Genomic DNA, 20,943 nt, shown 5'->3' on the forward strand with positions numbered 1-20,943 from the left:
AGCTTCTGATAGGACGCTGCAGCCCTCCTGTCTCCTCCCCAAAGCTCTGTGCTTTTGGGACATCAAGGAGGGGGGGCTACCCCAAAAAATATATAGGGGGCAGCAAAAGGGCTCGGCCTCTGGGAGCCAGCACCCTGGCTCCCAGAATTCTTTGTGGGAAGCCATGATTGTGTAAGGTGGGATAGGGCTTTAAATGTATCGTGTGGTTGTGACCTAAGGCAACTTCCTGTGTCTCTGCCGTTTCCCAAGCCTTGGAAACAATGCCCCTCTTAATGTAATCTGAACGGGCCTTGGAACTTTTGTACCCTGGCATCCTGTTGTGAGGTCAAAGTATCGCATGATAGATTTCAGCGCCTGAAGCTTCAATCATGTGCTATTCTCCATAACTGCTTTTTCATCAAAGGAGGGTGGAAAAGGTTCCCCCACAATGACCCATTATGGGGCTGAAGCATCTAATGATGTGAAGGGGGTGGGCCTGGCTTGATCTCGTGCCTTTCAGAGCAGCTCACGCCCAGAAATCAGCAGAAGCTTTTCGTGGCACGTTGGCAAACAATATCACCTGCACATGTCCGCAGATCTCACCAGGGTCACTGGAACGCATGACATTTTGGGTTGAAAAGTTGGCCACCCAAAATGCATTGGTTCCTTCTTGGAATTTGCTTTCTCTTTCAAGCTAGATTTTGCGACTTAGAGCCTAGTTTGGAATCTTTTCTTTAGGAAAAATGGAGAAACTGCATACGGCAGGGAAAGGGTGTGAAAGCTTTCAGCATTTGCTGTTAATCTCGAACTGGATCATGCCACTCATGTAAAAGAAAAGCAAAGTCCTGAAACTTTATTGAGAGAGTAACTGGAATCTGCCACCTGCCTTAAAAAAAAAAAAGCTGAATTATGCATTCGGAATAAATTGTGCAAACAATTTGCATAACTGACCTCACTAGGTGTACTTTATTCCACAATTTATTGCTATTTTGAATCATTTATTCTGCAGCTCTGTGGGTCAAATGCACAGAAGGTGTGATTTTTAAAAAATTATTTAAAAAGGGGGTGTGTGGCTCCAGAGAGGTCATCCTCTGTGAAATGCCCTCCTTATTTAGGGCTGCCATGTGGTTGTTCCTGGATTTCTTTGCGAATTTCCTCGGTTTAGGGCAGTGATGGGCAACCTTTTGAGCTTGGTGTGTCAAAATTCGCCAAAAAACCGAGCATAACTCGGGTGGTGTGTCACTTCGAGAAAAAAACCATAATTTCACGCTATTTATAGTTTAAATAACAAAAATGTATAATTGTAATATATAACTGTATTTAATAACCCAAAAACTAATTATTTAACCTAACCAAACCAAAAAACCCTTATTTATCACAAAGTGCCCAGAGTTGTTGAGCTTTTTTTGGGGAGCTGTTGACCAAATTTGGGAGATTTTTTTGGGGGGTGCAAAAGTTGCTTTGCTTTTTTGGGGTGGATACCCCAAAGCTGCTGCACTTTTATGGGGGGGGGGAAGAGAACAGAAATAAATGACGAATAATACCTTCGCTGGAACTAACACACAGCACCGACACATAGCTGCCAAGTCTCCCGTATTTACCGGGAAAACCCCGTTTTTCCAGCCGTTCCCAGCTGGAAAAACAGATTTTTTTGTTTCCCCCCCGGTTTACTTACCGGCTGGGGGAGGCTCCTTCTGCGCATGTCTGGAGTCTCTGAAGCGATTTCTGGCACGGCTGCCATTTTGGAACTGGGCGGAGCATGCTCAGAAGCGACTTTCGGTGCTGCTCTGCCCAGTTCAAAAATGACCGCAGTGCGACTTCCGGTGTGGCGGCCATTTTGGAACTGGGCAGAGCATGCTCAGAAGCGACTTCCGGTGCTGCTCTACCCAGTTCCAAAATGGCGGCAGCACTACTTCGGGTCTGCCGATCCCTTATTTTTCCGGCAGGAACTTGGCAGGTATGCACCGACATAGTCTGCCAAAATGCCAAAAAAACAAGCACAGAAGGGGTTAAAAAATGAACGCTGTTACACCCAATCATCGCCTGCCAAAGCGCCAGAAAAAAACAGCACAGAAACGGTTAAAAAACCAATCTCTGGCTACCAGCAGCAACAACAACAAAAAAAGGATCCGGGTTTTAACACCGGAGACAAGCTGTAGCGTGAGGAGGAGCAGGAGAACAAATGGGGGGGGGGGACAACAACAACAACAACAGCGCGAATGGGCTAATGGGGCGCGTGCCAGCAGTGAGGGCTCTGCATGTCACATCTGACACGCGTGTCATAGGTTCGCCATCACTGGTTTAGGGAAATGAAAGCAATAATGGGGCTAAGGAGGTAGCATTACTCAACCTTCATGAGGCCTGCTGTGACAACTTTGCAAGGCACTGTAGGGACAAAATTGCTCGGATTTGGGCAGATGCAGATGCCACAATTAGAATAAGTCCAGCGAAAGGGTCCAGGAAACTGTCTGTTCCATCCATACAGGATCAGTTTAGATCACTGCAGCCTCAGGATGTGGGCAAACTGCTTGAAGAAGTACGGCCGGCCTCCTGCGTCCGTGACCCTTGCCCATCTTGGCTTCTTAAAAGTAGCCAGATACTGGAAACTTTTGGACGATACCGTGCTGACTTCACAGTTCAGGAAATCCTAGAAACTAGTGTTAAGGGAGAAGCTAACCAATAAAATAAAAAAATAGCAAAAGGCATGAAATTGAACGACACTTTTTCAATAGATTGGCACCCCTTTATTAAGTACACAGCAGCAGAGGAAAGGGTGGGTCCCCTTTAAAGAATTCTCTGGCTGGGATGATTGCACACTGCAATTAAATGTTGCCACACAACTGGCAGTATGATGTAGCGAGATTTGCGTCTCTGGGGGTGGGATCCTGCTATTTCATGGTTTTTCTTTTGTGGTTCTGTTAAAATCGGAAAAGAATACATATTTTAAAAACCCTAGCCTGCTGTACGAAGGGGAAGTTCCTGCATTCGTTGTCCACCCACTTTCACCTTTGGCATGTGGGCGCTGGAAGGGGATGAAGTGTTTGGGCGTGAAGAAGAAGAAAAAAATGGTTTAAAGGTTACCTTAAAGTTGGGTTTCTCAGGCAGCATATTGAAGATAGAGCAGGGAGGCCTGACAGCACTTGAGATAGATTTGTGCTGAGCCATGACAGGCAGAAGGTAGGCGACTCTTTGCAAGCACTGAAGGGCCTGGAGCAGTCGATGTCTCTAATAGCAGGCAGCCAGGCAGAGCTGAGACAGCAGGCTGTACAACTAACTGCGCCATGTGAAGGTTTGAGGAGGACACTGATGGAGGCTGAGGTGCTTAAAAATAGGCTCCGTTTGGGGGATGCATAAAGAGACCGTGCAATTTGAAGGATGTCTGAGCTAGAAGCAGAGAGGTGAGCTCAGAGGTGCCTGCCTGCCTGCCTCCTCTCTTGCTGAGAGTGCCCATTTCCTCTGCCTCTGGATCCAGTCCATATCACCTCCCCGAGGGAAGGAGCACCAACACCAGAGGGGCCTGGCCACCCACATTTTTGTTGTTGTGGGTGCTCAGCCCAGAGGTGGAGCTAGCTGCTGCGACACCCGGAGCGGCGCACAAGCTGTACACCTGGGGGCAGGGCCATGGGGGAAGGGCAAGCGTCCCAAGGGGTGAGCTGCCCATGGGGGGTGGAGTGATCCGCCCGTGGTGGGCTGCTTCCTGGGGGGGGGTGAGGGGAGGGAGCCGGGCCGCTTTGCCAGCAGCCTTCCTCCCTTCCCCCTTCCTTTTGACAGCTCAGGGGAGGCTCCCCCCCCTGGAACCAGCCTGGAAGTGGGGGGCAACGGTGCGCAACCATACCTGCCAAGTTCCGGCCTGAGAAATAAGGGACTGAACTGGAATTAGCAGACCGGAAGTAGCGCTGCCACCATTTTGGAACTGGGCGGAGCATGCTCAGAAGTGACTTTTGATGCTGCTCTGCCCTGTTCCAAAATGGCCACCGCACCAGAAGTCGCACTGCAGCCATTTTGGAACTGGGCAAAGCAGCATCAAAAGTCGCTTCTGAGCATGCTCCGCCCAGTTCCAAAATGGCCGCCGTGCCAGAATAAACCGGGAAAAAACAAAAAAAAATCTGTTTTTTCGGCTGGGAGCAGCTGGAAAAACGGGGGTTTCCCGGGGAATACGGGAGACTTGGCAGCTATGTGCGCCACCTGCCTGTGACTCCCAAGCCTCCCCCGAGCTGTCAAAATGAAGGAGGAAGGGGGGAAGGCCGCCGGCAAGGTGGGGCAGCTCCGTTCCTTCCCCCGACGGCTCGGGGTAGGCTTGGGAGTCGTGGGCAGTGCGCCAAATGTCACCCCCCTCAGTGATGACACACGGGGTGGCCCACCCCCACTGCCCCCTTCCTCCGCTTGTGGCTCAGCCCTCAGAGCCCGCCGCCTTGTGCCACCACTACTCCCCACTGCTGCTGCTCCCATTCTCCGCCTCATGCCACCTTACCTTCTGGAGGCCCCAAGGGGCCCCACCGAGCCGCCTTGTGGGTGTGGTGGGCCCCATTGGACCTCCTCCTGCCACATGACATCACACACACACACACACACACACGCTGCGTGTGTGGCATCACTGGCTCGTGCCAGGCACCCACAATGCCCTTGCTAGAGGGAGAAGCTAAGGCGAAGGGTGGGCGCTGCTAAATGTTGGTGTCGCACAAGCAGCTCCGCCCCTTCTCAGCCCTTCCCGTCTGGCCATGCCCCCGCGGTGCTGCTCTCGCTGCTGCTGAGGTTGCAGGGAGCCCGGGACAAGGAGGAGGAGGAGGCAGGAAGCAGAGAGCTGCACACAGCAATTGACTGGGCGGGGCGGGTGCCCTCCAACTTCTCTCCTCCAGCAAACCAGATGGGGGGGGCGCTGCAGAGAAAAGAGGCGGTGGGGTGGGTGAGGGGAGAGAAGATGAAAGAGATGTGAGGGTGGGGAGCAGAGAAGGGAGTGGGGAGAAATCCAAGAGCGAAGGAAGGAGGACGACTAGGGGGGGAGATGGAAGCAACGCGAATACGGGAGGTGGGCGAGAGGGAGGGGTGAAGGGGGGTGAAGCCAGAGAGAAAGAAGAGCTGTCCATGGGGGAGGGATGAGCCAAGGCAGGGGCGCTGCGTGGAGCCTCTCCACAGCCTCCCCCTCAGCTGTAGGGCGGTTGAGGGAGAGGTGGTGGGCAGGTACCTAGCGCCAGCCGCTCTACGTTACATTTCTGGACTGAACTAAAAAGTTTTGTGAGCCCATTTTTTTAAATTAAAAAAACCCCTCATATTTTTGTCATGTTGTCACCCCCTCACTGATGACACCCAGGGAGGCCCACACCCCATGCACCCCCCTTCCTATGCCCCTGCGCATAAGGTGCTGCTGAAATTTTAAAGCCCAAAGTCCACAACTGAGGCCTCCTGCGCCTTCGACTGCAGCTCTCATTTGCGTGTGGAGACCTTTTAACCAGGCCTAGAAAAAAATTCAGACAGGACTCAAATTTTTGGTTTGGTTTCTGGCAGAATTTAGGTGACAACTTCATTGATTGCAAATCAAGTGAGTGGTTGCATAGGCTCTGGTTCGACTAGCTCCCTGCAGCCCTGCAGGCAGCGCTGACTCTGGGCACCAACCATAAGTCAGCCTTGGGTGAACACCTGGGACAGAGGCAAGCGGGGAGCCTGCCACGCCTCCCCCAAATGAGCCCTGAACTCTGGCTCAGGGCACAACCCTACACAGGGAAGACCAACCACGAGTCCTTGGATTCCTTCTTAAAGGAATGCCCAACACATAGGGATGGCTAGGCATCCTGCCACCCCTATCAACAAGAACCAGAGCCTATCCGCAACCTTACAAGTTGTGACGATTTGCTACGCGGTAGGCGAAACCCAAGTGGCACCAGCCAATCAGCCAAGTGGGGGAAATTCCTGCCGTTCCCCTGCCCCAACGACAGGGGACACACAACGGCATAGCAAGGTCAAGTGCAAGCCCTAAATATAGGGAGAGGTGGGCAGGTGTTCCAATGCAAAGAGCCCAAAAGAGGAAGCTCAGGGCACGTGCACCAGCTTAAGTAGTGGTCCCTCGAACTGCTTTGACTGGCATCCCGCTAGCCCAATTGCTCCCAAGTTCAAGGGACCACCAATAGGGTGTTGTGGCCGCTCCAATGTTCCCACCCACAACACAAGGCCTGATTGCCAGGTCCCACCGCAACACATTCCCTCTGCTTCGGGAGGACCCTATTTATCGCTACATCCCCACACAGATTCCCAACGTTTGGTAGGCCTCTGGACATAAAAGCATAACAACAGCACCCTCCAGTTTACCAAGCAGGAAATCGCCGTGGCTTATACACCTTTCAGCTTGGACTGCAACGAGAGATGGGTTTCAATCCTGGGGAAATAAATCTCTTAAGAGGATCAGAAAACTTAAGGGGTAATGGAAAGCTGGCACGGAAAATAAATGTGTCTGCTCCTCCACGAAAACAAAAGTTTTAAATGCAATTATTGCCTTGCCACAGCCTAAATCCCTGACTCCAAGGCAGTAGGTCAAATCTCTTTTCCATTATCTGCTGTACATGTTGATGTTATATATTATAAGCCCTATTACTTAAGTGCCGGCAGAGACAGATTGTAAGTTTCCTTTTCATTCTGGGGCACTCGCCTCCGCCTGTTGTCTGTGCCACCACCACCTAGAAAGCTTTAGGTTTCGATGGATTTCAAGAACGGGGTAATTCACAAATCTCACTGCAGGGAAGAGTGCATTTGGAAAATAAGCTACACAGAAGCAGAGAGGCTGCGAATTTCTTTTCAATGTCAAAAAAGGAGAGGTGTTTTGAGTCCATGATGTCTGGAAGAACTGCTTTAAATGTGCACATATCTCACCCATAAGATGTCTGGCTTTTCCCACTTCACTAGACAAATAGCAGCTTTGCACAGGGATTTTATATGGGAAAATAGATTGGAGTCGTAGTTATTATTATTCTGTTATTATTCTATTATTTTAAGACCTTATTATTTTATTTTATTTCTAGTAGCCAGCCTTTCTAACAAATATTCAGCTAAATTGTTGACATTTTCAAAATTTGCATATGTGTCATTTTTATCTGTTAAAAAGATGAACTGTTATTCCTTCGGCCTGGGGAAATGGTGTATTTGAGATTTATGACATTTGGTAGTGTATCTTCACCATAAGGTTCCCATGCAGGTTACCACAATCAAGTTAACCCTTCCCCATCCAGCTATGGATGGATGGATCTGTTGTTTTGGTGCCTCTCTGGTTCTCGTTTTTCCAGTTTTAAATTCACTTCGCCACTTTTCCACATCAGTATGTAATTATTATTGCTCCATCCCACCCCACCCCAGTCACTGAGTGGTGAGAGATTCCAGGGGTTAAAACTCTTGCCCAGAGTCTGGCTTGCTTGGAACGAAGATCAGCATTTGGGTATGTTGCTTTCACTAACGTATGTATTGTTTTGCACACTTTCCCCTTTTATAAGTGTGCCCTTTTTATACACACTTTCTCCTGTTCTGTGCATTCTTATGTATTGCTTGGTTGGGCAACAGCATTGCAAAATTTGGGGGGGGGGTTGACTTTCAAAGAAGAATCGTTCTGGCTCACATTTTGGTTCAAAAAGTGAAAATTAGGTAGTATCTTATTAAAATGCATGCAAAAGTTGAGTTTCTTTCCCATCCCTAATAATCACAACAGGGAATATAACGTATTCCCTTTTGTACTTGGTGCCCCTGGTAACATTGCTGGTGGGTTTTGAGGTGTCCTTGAAAGCATTTAACTTTGACTGGATTTGAATCTAAGCATGTAACTGGGAAAAGATCTTTGCTGAACTTTTTCCTTTCAGCTCTGGGGAGATGAGCAAAAATTTTCACGAAGTTGCTCCAATGCACCTTTCCCACCAATTCTGGCAACTCTTTCACAGCCTGGTTGAGAGTGGGAGCCCTCAGCTGCTGGCAGGTGCCGTTCTTTTCTCTCTACATTCCTGTCAGGAGTATGGGCAGGAGTCAGGCTCTGGGGCCTGTAGTGCTTTGCACGACTGGGGCCTGCCTCAGCTTGTGCTGGAGAAGCAAGGAGTGGCCACTCAGGTGAAGACCTCAGCTTGTGCTGGAGAGGCAAGGAGTGGTCACTTAGGTGAAGCCACGTGATACCTCACTGAACCTGGTGGCAGGAGCTGGGAGGGATAAAAGACCCTTGCCTTGCCGACGCCTTGATCCTCAACCCTTTGACCCTTGCCTTGCCGACGCCTTGATCCTCAACCCTTTGACCCTTGCCTTGCCGACACCTTGATCCTCGACCCTTGGACCTTTGCCTTGCCAACGCCTTGCTCCTTCACTCCCAGACCTTGGCCTCTGCCTTGCTCCTTGACCCTGCGACTGCCTGCTGCTGGACCCTCAGCCCTACACCTGTTCCTGCTTCTACACCACCATCTTGCCTCTGGTCCCGACGTCCTCAGCCAGGGCTTCAACCACCCACCCACCGGACCTTGACAATTCCTCCATAGTGAAGGCAAGAAGCACTGTCCTCACTCTGATTTGGCTTCATGATGGTATCACATGACATCAGCAGTGATGGTCAAGGCTTCCTGCCCTCACCCTGGAGCTTTGTAAGGAGGAGGGGGAAGGATTACAGTGGCATCTGCCAACAACTGGAAGCACAGTCATCATAGTTCCCACACACTGGTTGCATCTTTACCCACCAGATTGCCAAGATGCACTTTCACAATTGTGTATGTTTCGAAAGGAATGGCAAACTTGCATGTGTGTCTACAGTTTGTCTCAACACAAACATTAATATGATGCTCGGAAAAATCCACGAACGTTCCACGTCACAGAAGCCTACAATAGAATCAAACAGCTCAAACGTTCAGGAAATTCCTCCTAATGTGTAGTCCAATCCATTGATTCAGGTCCTATCATGGAGCAACAGGAGAGAAATCTATAATGCTGCAATTACACCACTGTATCCAATGATCTGTGGGATGTATCATCACTGAAGCAGTCAAGTACAACATTTTCCTGATGCCTAGAGTGGACACACAGGGGAATGTGGCTCCAGACAGGGAGGACTTCCTGTAATACCTCTTCTGGAGCCAGTGTGGTGTAGTGGTTAAGAGCGGTAGACTTGTAATCTGGGGAACCGGGTTCGCGTCTCCGCTCCTCCACGTGCAGCTGCTGGGTGACCTTGGGCTACTCCCACTTCTCTGAGGTCTCTCAGCCCCACTCACCTCACAGAGTGTTTGTTGTGGGGGAAGAAGGGAAAAGGAGATTGTTAGCCTCTTTGAGACGCCTTCGGGTAGTGATAAAGCGGGATATCAAATCCAAACTCTCCTCCTCCTCCTCCTCCTCCTCCTCCTCCTCCTCCTCCTCCTCCTCCCCCCCCTTGTGTGTGACCAGGTAGATGGGCATGACCCTAGCAGACCCTGTTAAAGGCCAAGCTACACAATCATCTTCCCTTTTTCCATTTTCTCTTTTTGGAGTCCTCTTCTGGCTCTTATCCAGCACATGGCTCATCCTTACAGACGATGGAAGCCACAAGGTAGAAAGTCCGAGGCATAGCTCAGCCTTCTTTTCTCTACAAATGTAACTGTAACCACAAGATAAAGCCTGCCTTCAGATTACTGCTGTGAACTGAATGTAAGTAAACTTTGCTCTTACTTTCAAAAAAGACAGTCGTTTTATTATTATCAAGGGGAAACTTACCAGGACCAATCCAGACTGGATTGCTTAGTTTAAATTATTATAATGAATCCATCAATGTGCTCTGCTGCTTGCTCACTAGCGTGAATGAAGAGGGATAATATTTAATCAATATATTCTCTCCTACCTTAATCAACATTCCCACATGATCAAGAAAGTAGTTTCTGCACTTGTTGTAGAGGGAAGTGAGGGGTAGACAGGGCTCACCAACCTGGGTAGGTAGCCCATTTAGGAGAAGGAAAACTCTGATCCTAAACCTCCACTGCCTTGCAGCATATCTATGGGAGAAGAAAGGGCCAAGGAGTAAACCCTACACAAATCCAGAGCGGAGTCCCTAAGGCAGTTGGATGTTGCCTTGTACACTTCTTTCTGGCAGTTCCTGCCGCTAAGCTGGTGACAGACACATTGCTCTGCTTTCCTTTGGACCACAGTGAGGATGAGAGTGGCGTATTGTCATCTTGGCAGCCTAGGACCTCCGTACACACTGACCAGGCTTGAGCACAGGGGAGAAGAAGAAGAAGAGTTTGGATTTGATATCCCGCTTTATCACTACCCGAAGGAGTCTCAAAGCGGCTAACATTCTCCTTTCCCTTCCTCCCCCACAACAAACACTCTGCGAGGCGAGTGGGGCTGAGAGACTGCAAAGAAGTATGACTAGCCCAAGGTCACCCAGCATCTGCATGTTGAGGAGCGGGGAAGCGAACCCGGTTCACCAGATTACGAGTCTACCGCTCTTAACCACTACACCACACTGGTTCTTGTCAATGTTGCAAACATTTGACCATCAGACCAGTGGTGGCACACTCCAACTGTAATGCTAGCAGTACTAACAGCAGCTTGGGTACTGGGATGTGAAACAGTAGCATCAAGCATATGTTCTTGTGATCAACACCCTTCCCCTTTGACAATATACTGAATGCAGTTACTCCTTGATGTAGTCCTGAAATTATAAGGGTAAGATTAGAAAACAGTTTATGTTTCTCGAACAGTGCCCGTTCAACGCCCACCTCAAGCCACTTATGACGTCACTTTTTTGGACTGTAAGGACATTTTCCTAAGGCATGAAATCCCTGTGGTTAAGAGGAGCTAGAACTAAGGAAGGCTCAGAATCCAGCTGAGAGTACTCAAAGCGTTAGGCGTACTTGAAGTAGCATTTTGAATCTCAGCCTCAGCCTACATTCTTGGCAGTTGTGATTCTTACATGGCTACTGCTTGGTCATGATCTACGGCCTCTTATGCAGCTGCATGAAGATGTTTCAATTTGTGCAGGAGGAACCGTGGCATCGGTTATTTGGGCAATTATACCCCATGAAATCAGAGCAATATGTTTCTGGTTTACAGGCTTCCTTGTACAATTAATTACCAGGACGCATTGGGTTGGATCCAGAGATCCACAAGTGGAAGGTTTTCACATAGCACAGACTTGGCATGCAACTAAGACATTAGATGATATATCTTAATCAGCCAAGATATAAGCAAGCCTTTTGCCCATGTATACAACCCTTTTGCTCCTCCATCACAGTGTGGCTTCGTTCAACCAAGATGTCTCTACTTAACCATCACTTTGCATTTTGTCAGAAATGGTTTCCAGTTTCAGAGCGAGCCAGGATCTTTACACCAGCTCTATTTGCCCATAGCATGGGCTTTAGCTTGCATTGTGAGAAGAATGGGAGGCAAGCACACCAAACAAACCAACCCCTTGTTTTTCCTCTTAACTTCACCAGTGCCATCACTTAGTTTTTCTCAGGTTGCCTCCACTAAACAGCCCTTAAACCATCTGGATTTCAACGGGCCCAACCTACTCCCAATACTAGGTAGAGTAGTACTGCACACAGATGTGGAGTAAATAAAATGGCTTCAGACCAATTCATGCCCCCCACCAAAAATAAGCTTTTACCATAGCTGTCAAGTTTTCCCTTTTCTCACAAGGAAGCCTATTCAGCATAAGGGAATTTCCCTTAAAAAGGGGGAGAACTCGACAGCTATGCTTTTACTGAAGGATTTAATAAGGTAACACCTTTTTTTGATACAATAGTTTTAGGAAGGGAAGTTAATTTTACAGTTTGAGTAATTACTCATAAGATTGAATGAGAAAACTCAACAGTGAAAAAATGCATTCCCCTATAACTTTTCTAGACTGCTTCCTTAACTAAGCCAATTATCAATTTGCATCCATCAGTTCAGCTTCTGGGTCCATGGTCCTCTCCTGGTTACTTCCTCCTGCAGTGCCCAGCAATTCTCTAACACTTCCCAGTATTTACATTCTTTTAAAGTATATCAGCCCCTTTCCTCTCTGGCAGATTTCTAACTCCAACTCTTCAAGTTTCTGACTATACAACCTTGTCATTAGGCACTTATTTACTAGCTTAACCAATCTTCATCCTAGGCTCATCCCTCCTTACCTCCCTGAGCGGAGATCCTGAGCGGCGCGGCTGGTGGAGGGAAAAGGGAGGCTGCCGTGCAGCTCTCCACTTGTTGGGGCACCCCTCAGCGCCCCCCTCAGCGCCCAGGTGCCCCGCGCCACTGGAGTCAATGGGCGAGCCGGCCCTGGATAGAGTTAGGTTTTTATTGCTCCTTAACAAGCAGATTCCTGGGATGAACCTTTGACCTTCTTCTGAACTACTCCCTGAGCAAAGCATACCCTTCTGCTTTGAACCTTCCAGTATACTTGAGCCTTCTGCGCACCAAAACCAACCATTTTACAAACAAAACCCCGATACAAAATGTCTATTCTTTCACACAAGGATCTTGCACTAAACCAGGAAAATCCCTTCCCGAAAAAGAAGAGCTCCTCTGAAGTCAACCTTGACAGCTTTATTTGGGGGCAGGTGTAATATTTGTGCACACAACTGTCACACAATAGGAAGGAGAAAGAAAAATGGTTTACCTTCCAAAGTATTCCTGAAGCTGAAATTGGCCATTTTGTCCATGGTCCCAGCTTCATATTGGGTCAGGCTTAAGCAGAACTCGACCTCTTCTGAAGATGGAAGCCTGGGGGTTCTCCCTTTGTCGTGGTTCCCAGGATTTCGAAGCACCGGACCTTCGTTGGTGCCATTGCAGAGCTCCTGGCGGCTGTTGTACTCTTCTGATCGGCTGCAAATCACCTATGAGATACACATATAGTATTGCAACCAGTGCATTGAGAAGTAAGGTTGCTTTTAGAAGTTCCGATGCCCCATTTCAGTTAAGGAGATTTGTGCATGTAAGCAAAGCTACCCAAACATTATATACTGGATCTGTGGGCCAAAAAATCAGATCCCGGTCAAAGTATGAATGCTATCCATTTGCACCAAATTTATTCGATTTGTAACCCAACTTTTGAAGACATTGTGATTGACAAATAGTGTAGGACAGGAACAGTATAGGAATGATGCCCCGCATACAATAGTCCCCCAAGGTGCCTGCATCCAGCATTGAATGTACACTGCATGCAAGTGAGTACACTTTCTTAAATGCATATTATGGACAAACCTAATGGGAATTGTAGGCTGCAGATTACCAGGCTTAATTTATTGAGAGGATATTTGGCGTATAATCCATACCTGCATTTACCAAGGAGATCGGGGGAGAGACTGGAGGAGAAAAAAAAAGAATAAACTGAATACATGAGAGCCATTTTCACATATCTAAATGACTGTGACATGGAAGATGGAGCAAGCTTGTTTTCTCCTGCTCTGGAGGATAGGACTCGAACCAATAGCTTCGAGTTGCAAGAAAGGAGATTCCAATTAAAGATCAGGAAGGACTTTCTGATGGCTAGAAGTAAGAGCTGTTTGGCAGTAGAATCGACTCCCTCGGAAAGTGGTGGGCTCTCCTTCATTGGAGATTTTTAAGGGGAGGTTGGCTGGCCATCTGTCTTGGATGCTTTAGTTGAGATTCCAGCATTTCAGGGGGTTGGACTCGATGACCCTTGGAGGTCCCTTCCAACACTATGATTCTATGCACGGGACTAGACCTGTGGCCAATATAATTCAATTCCCCTTATCTGCCGTTGACCATCACCAGATGCTTCCACCGACATGCAAGAACCTCAGGACAGGCAGATGTGAGATAATCTACTCTTTTAAAATCTCACCATAATCCGTATTCAGTCAGAGGTTTTAGCTCTGAAGCAGGAGAATTCTTAATTCCTTCTCAAAGTGCATCATTACACAGCTTGGTTCTGCCCCTCCCCCCCTTTCACCAATATGGATCTCCAATCCCTGCTGGAATCTGACAGAGTTGTTAGCTTTTGTTTCACCATGGAAACACATTCTGCTGTTTCATTACGCATGAAGCGAAAGGGCATTTCCTTCGATCAGATTCGAAATCTGCGACTTTTTCGACCACAACAAGGATCCACTTGTCCTTCCCATAACTTCCAGCCATGACACATGAAGGAACATGTGGAATTTTGTTAAAGAAGTAATTCTTAAAACACCTGCAATTCTCAAGGTGGGTTAGTTCATGTCCTAGTATGATGATCATCTCTTTGAAATTCTGTTTTATTCACCCGCAACAAAGGAGATACTTAGACACTGGAAACTGAATGAACAAATGACGATGGACCAGAGGCCATCTCACACGTTAACTCAGAAATGGAGGGGGCTAGGGTGGGCACATCTGAACAACAGACAGGTGCAAAAAAATTCATGACCCACTGGATATAAACCTAAATGTCCCTAATCGTATCCTACCGTGTTTCCCCCTTTTTAAGACACCGTCTTATAACTTTTTTTCGTCAAAAAAACACACGGTGTCTTATTTTCAGGGGATGTCTTAAGGCTTGGTGATTTCAGCTTGCCTCCCTGCCACCCGGAACCAGGTGGAGCGCCCAGCAACACGGACGGAGCGCTCAGCAGCACCAGGAGGAGTGCCCCACCGTGCCGGGCGGCGGGGTGGCAGGCTTCCTTGGCAGGGCCAGGAAGAGACGAGGCCGCTGGCTCGGGCGCTCCTGAGTCCTGACCCCAGCCGCTTCCACACGGCAGCAGCAAAAGAGCCGTGCGGCCACATGGAGAGGCGAGCGCCCGAGTGGGAAACGCGCTCTCTGCAAAGCTCTGCACTCATTTCATCCGCCCGACGGGAAAGCGAAGTGGGGAAGAGAAAAAGAGCCGCTTCGGTTTTTTCTCTTTTTCTCTTCCCCACTTCGCTTTCCCGTCGGGCAGATGAAGTGAGTGCAGAGCATTGCAGAGCGCGCGTCTCCCACTCGGGCGCTCGCCTCTCCAAGCTCTGCACTCACTTCATCCGCCCGACGGGAAAGCGAAGTGGGGAAGAGAAAAAGAGAAAAAACCGAAGCCGCTCTTTTTCTCTTCCCCACTTCGCTTTCCCGTCGGGCGGATGAAGCGAGTGCAGAGCTTGGAGAGGCGAGCACCCGAGTGGGAGACGCGCGCTCTGCAAAGCTCTGCACTCACTTCATCCGCCCGACGGGAAAGCGAAGTGGGGAAGAGAAAAAGAGCCGCTTCGGTTTTTTCTCTTTTTCTCTTCCCCACTTCGCTTTCCCGTCGGGCGGATGAAGTGAGTGCAGAGCTTTGCAGAGAGCGCGTTTCCTGCTCGGGCGCTCGCCTCTCCATGTGGCCGCACGGCTCTTATGCTGCTGCCGTGTGGAAGCGGCTGGGGTCAGGACTCAGGAGCGCCCGAGCCAGCGGCCTCGTCTTTTCCTGGCCCTGCCAAGGAAGCCTGCCACCCCGCCGCCCGGCACGGTGGGGCACTCCTCCTGGTGCTGCTGAGTGCTCCGTCCGTGTTGCTGGGCGCTCCACCTGGGCGCTGCTGGGTGCTCCGCCCGGCGCTGCTGAGCGCTCCGCGCTGCAGCAGCCGGTTCCGGGTGGCATGGAGGCAAGCTGAAATCACTTCGAAAGGCGTTTTTAAACGCCATTTTCCCTCAGGGCTGACTTCACTAGGCGCGTGCTACAGGAGCCAGGAACAGCTGATTTCCCCGCTACAACTTATCTGTATCTCCGCGCTCTACTTCCTTGCTTTGCCCGCCGCTGCTGAGCGTTCCACGCTGCAGCAGCTGGTTCCAGGCCCCCAGCTGGCAGGCATGGAGGTATGTCTTATTTTCGGGGTATGTCTTATATTTCTCAAATGCTTAAAATGGCTGCCCTGGCTTACTTTTTGACTACGTATTAAAAAAGGGGAAACACGGTACATTAAAGCTCAGAACTGAACAAGTGTGAATCGAACCTAACAGAGCTGATTTCTTTCATACATGGCGTCTACTTATCCATGCTGGTGCAATGGGGCTGTCCAGAGGTGGGGCAGTTACTCCCCATAGGTGGAGGGTGCAGTTTCAATCTCACCTGCCAGGCCACCATATCTGATACATGGGGATACATGCATCCAACTACAGAATCCTTATGTATCGTGTCTCAACTGCGACAGTTGCATTCAGAATTAGAGCTGTACCTATTTTTAAACCCCCTGAGGTTCTGACTGTGGACATGCCCACAAGGTATGAATAGATATGGCAGGTAGCTAATTGTTTTTGCCAGAAGCCGAACTGCAGCAGAGCAGATACAGCGCTGCATATGCTGAATACATGTCCAGACACTCCAAGTGTCCCTATTTTCCAGGGACAGAAGCCATCCTGGTTTCTGATTTGATCCTGGCATGTTCCACATTTCCTTAGGACAGTGATGGCGGACCTATGACACGCGTGTCAGACGTGATGTGCAGAGCCCTCACTGCTGCCACACGCCCCATCGGCCCATTCATGCTGTTGTTGTTGTCCCCCCCCCCATTTGTTCTCCCGCTCCTCCTCACGCTACAGCTTGTCTCCTCTGTTAAAACCCGGATCCTGTTGTTGTTGTTGTTAGCCAGAGATTGGTTTTTAACCCTTTTGTGCTGTTTTTTTCTGGCGCTTTGGCAGACAGTGATTGGGTGTAACGGCGTTCATTTTTTAAACCGTTCTGTGCTGGGGGTTTTTAGCGCTTTGGCAGACTATGTCGGTGCTGCGTGTTAGTTCCAGCAAAGGTATTATTCGTCATTTATTTCTGTTCTCTTCCCTCCCCCCCAAAAGCGCAGCAGCATTGGGGCACCCCCCCAAAAAAAGCAAAGCAACTTTCCCCCCCAAAAAACCCTCCAAAAACTTTGGTCAGTGAAATATGGGCCAAGTCCAGTTTGCCAAAGATTTTTGACCCAGCCAGGGTGGCGAGGACATGGCTGACCACTGGCACTGGGTATGCATGGGCCGTGAGAGCCTTGTTTATGGTGCATTTGTAGTCTGCACAGATGCGGACCGAACCGTTAGGCTTGACGGGTGTGACAATTGGAGTTTCCCAGGGGGCGTTGGGCACCGGCTCCAGCACTCCTTGCTCCACGAGCCGGTCCAATTCCTCGTCTATGCGGGGTTTCAGGGCGAACGGGACCCGGCGGGCCTTGTGCCTGATGGGTCGTACAGCGGGGTCTAGCTGTAGGGCAATGGGGGGTCCTGTATATCGTCCCAATGCCCCATCGAAAACCCCTGGAAACTCTTTGCATATGGCGTCCACGTCCACTTGTAAGCTAGTGCGGTTCACCCCGGTAACGGCTAGCCCCAGAGGTCCAAACCATGCCAGTCCCAGTAAGCTAACGTAGGGGCCCTTAACTACCAGCAAGTCCAATTGTTGCTTTCGCCCTCGATATTGCACCCTGAAGGTCCCCACCCCCATTGTAGGGACCTTACGTTTCTGGAAGTCCCGGAGGGTGAATGGGGCCGGCCTTAGTTTGGGACCCCCATTAGGGCACAGTTCCCTTAATGTTCGGGCCGAGATTATGGATAGAGTTGAACCCGTGTCCAACTCCATGCGGCATGGGGCTCCCTCTATCTGTACCTCTATATAAATTTTCTCTGTGCTGGGATGGGGCAACTGGAATACCTGGTAGTCCGTGATCTCCGTCGAGTTGCCTTGGTGCATGGTGCCGTGTGACCTGGGGCTCCTGGGTCGGTCATCTGATGCTTGTCGACGGGTGAGTCGAGCCCGACACACCCGGGCGATGTGTCCCAATTTTCTGCACTGCCTGCACTCTGCGTTGCGGAAACGACAGGTCCTCCTCTCGTGGTTCTCCCCGCAGCTTGCACAGTTCCCTCCTTCTCGTCGAGGCTGCTGTGGTGTGTGTGCTGCTTGAGTGCGCCGCTGTACTCGGTGTACTTCCTCCCTGTCAGATTCGGATTCGTCGGTGAGGTCTTCGTGGTAGACCCTCGGTTGGGATGGCGGGGCCGGTCGTGCCTCTTGCGTTGACCTCTCGGCGGCTTCGGTTGCCAGGGCTTCCTCCAGAGCAATCTGGAACGTGAGGTCTTTTTTGGCGTAGAGGCGTCGTTGCAACATCTCGTCCCTCAGGCCACCGACGAGGCGGTCACGAAGCATGTTCTCCAACTCTGAGAAGTTGCATAACCGGGCGGCTTGGCGGAGGGAGGTCACAAACCCAGTTATGGTTTCCCCCGGGGCTTGCCGCTTTGCGTAGAAGGCATTTCGGCAAGCTACCACCGAGGGCTGTGGTGAAAAGTGCTCCTTCAGCCGTTCCATTATTGTTTTGTAAGAGACGGTAGCGACATCTCTAGGTGCCAGGAGAGCCCGGGCGACTTCAAACGTCTCCTCTCCACAGACGCTGAAGAATGTCGCCCTCTTCATGGCATCGTTGGTGACTTCTTTCGCTTGCAGGAGGAAGTTGAAACGGGCGGCGTACCCTTCCCAGTCTCCTGATGCTGGTTTGAATGGCAAGAAGCTGCTGTCGGTTGCCATTCTGGGTTCCTTGGGTCCTGGAGCTGAAGCCTGGATGCACGGTGCGATGCAGCGGTGCAGCAGGTGGCGGTGCTGCGGTGCAGTGCGTGGTGGCGGTCAGCTCAGCAGGATCCCATCCTCGTCGCCAGTGAAATATACTCGGAGTCGAGAGTGAATTTCATGCTCTTTATTCAGCTCATATTCATCCAGGAGAAGAAGAGAAGACGAATGGCTCTTTTCCCAAAACCATCTGCTTATATACATTATTTACACAATGGGCCTTGCGTGATTGGCTACTTCAGGGCTACACCTGTGGGCCAATTATATTGTGGATTGACTTCTGCCTGCAGCCTGATTGGCTGCTCCTACAGGCCAATCAGGTAGCAGATTCACTTCTGCCAGCCGCCTGATTGGCTGCTCCAGCAGGCCAATCAGGTTGCGGATTCACTTCCACCTGGAGTTGGATTGGGTAGCTCCCGCTGATTCTGAATCCTATTGTTCTAGGATTCAGCTCAGTACATAACAGTCAGCATCTCCCCCCCAAAAAAGCTCCACAACTCTGGGCACTTTGTGATAAATAAGGGGTTTTTGGTTTGGTTTGGTTAAATAATTAGTTTTTAGTTTTTTAAATACAGTTATATATTACAATTATACATTTTTTGTTATTTAAACTATAAATATCACGAAATTATGGTTTCTTTCTCGAAGTGACACACCACCTGAGTTATGCTCGGTTTTTGGGCGAATTTTGACACACCAAGCTCAAAAGGTTGCCCATCACTGCCTTAGGATGTTCCTATTTCATAGGAGAAATGTTGGAGGGTATGGAGTATGTGACCCCCCAAGACAAAGAAGACACCTGAAAGCAGCCCTGTGTAGTTTTATTATATATGTTGGAAGCTGCTGAGAGTGGCTGGGGTAACCCAATCAGATGGGCAGGGTATAAATTTAAAAAATTATGTCGATGGTGGTGGTGATGATGATGGAATAGGACGTCCCTATTTTTATCCCAGAAATGATGGAGGATTTGTAATTGGCTGCCATTACATCCTGGGCTATGATTAAAGTGCTGTTTTTTTTTTGCAGATAAAGCCCTATACAGTTTGGGACCAGGAAGCCTGAAAGATCCTCACTTCTTATGCACCCGGTCGACTGCTGCACTCTACCAGGAGATCCACAATGTAGGAATCAAGCCTTGAGTGTGGTGGCTTCTACCTTTTGGAATATTAGACAGGCACAGTCCCTGTTATTTTCCTGGTGCCTACTGAAGACCTTCCTCTTTCAAACAGCCTTTTTTGGGGGATAGAGAAACAATGTGAATCTAAACTGGAATTGTTTTTAAGATGTTTTAATGGTTCATCATTTTTTGTTTTCTGCACTGGGCTCCGTTGGAAGGAAGGGCAGGATATAAATTTTAAAAAGTCAATAAATCAATAAAATAAGTGCAAAGAATATCAATTTCCCCCTCCTTCTGCACTCACAACCCCTGCTATGATCGTGGGTTTATGTAACACATAGTGTATATGAAAATAACTATCTTCCTGCCGCTGCGAGATATTTTCCTATCACATCTACTTGTGATTGAAAATGATGTCTTGTGGGTTTTTAGTGTCTTAGAAGACAGAAACAAGATTCAAGATGATCTTGACAGGTTGAGAAACTGGGCCAAAAGCTAAGAGAAATGAATTTCAGTAGAGGCAAATGTTAAGTTTTGCATTTAGGTGGGTGTGTGGTGGTGCTGAGGAATTAGATATACAAATATAGGATGGTTGAAGCTTGGCTTCACAGCAGTGTTTGTGAAAAGGAATGCAGGGGTTTTGGTAGACGACAAGCCAAGCGTGAATTAGCAGTGGCAAAAGAGCTCGTGCAATTCTAGGTTGCATCAACAGAAATATTTTACTTTATTCAATGTTAGCCCCACTCAGAGTTGACAAAGGAAGTTGGAGAATTCTAGTGGAAGCAAAAGTGGACATTGCCAGTGTTCACTTATTCGTCCCATTTCTGGAATAGAAATCAGTCCAACAATTAATGGTTGTCATACGTGGTTGTGGTTGTTTTCAGTCCAAAAATGATGCACAATTGATTACTCCCCACCCCCAATTTAAATCACAGTTCCTTTGCACTGAAATAGAGGCCATATACATTAAGATGAAAGGCATACATTTTATGAGATATGCATAACTTACATATAGTACTCATTTTAGGTTAAATAGCAGACAGTGAGATGGAAAACGTAATATTCAGCAGGCACTGAACTGCAGCGGAACGGAAACACTGTAAATATAGTTGAGCCTACCCTGCGTGGGGACTACCATTGGATGCAACCCACAGTGACCTGATAATGAAATTTCACATTGAGAACTGTGTCCAGTTCTGCACACTGGGTAAGGTGGATAGAGAGTTGTTTTTCTGCAGTTTTCATAATACCAGGACACACGGACCTCCAATGAAGCTGAATTTTGGAAGATTCAGGACAGGCAGAAGAAAGTACATCTTGACACAGTGATAGTTAAACTATGGAACTTGCTCTCACAGGATGTAATGATAACCACCAACTTGGATGATGTTAAAAGAAAATTGACGGAGGAAAAGAGTTTCAACAGCT

The 20,943-nt window shown here is 48.9% G+C and overlaps 1 protein-coding gene across 1 annotated transcript in view; it reads right to left on the reverse strand.

The window, feature by feature from the left end:
- Positions 1–20,943, reverse strand: part of TYR (tyrosinase) — a 63,782-nt gene that overhangs the window by 24,331 nt on the left and 18,508 nt on the right. Inside the window, exon 2 of the mRNA XM_035116603.3 lies at positions 12,551–12,767. Within this exon, the coding sequence (XP_034972494.1) occupies positions 12,551–12,767 (217 nt within the window). The remainder of the gene's footprint in view (positions 1–12,550; positions 12,768–20,943) is intronic.

The sequence above is a fragment of the Zootoca vivipara genome, chromosome 4, assembly GCF_965207765.1.
Source record: "Zootoca vivipara chromosome 4, rZooViv2.hap1.1, whole genome shotgun sequence".
NCBI classification, from domain to species: domain Eukaryota; kingdom Metazoa; phylum Chordata; class Lepidosauria; order Squamata; family Lacertidae; genus Zootoca; species Zootoca vivipara.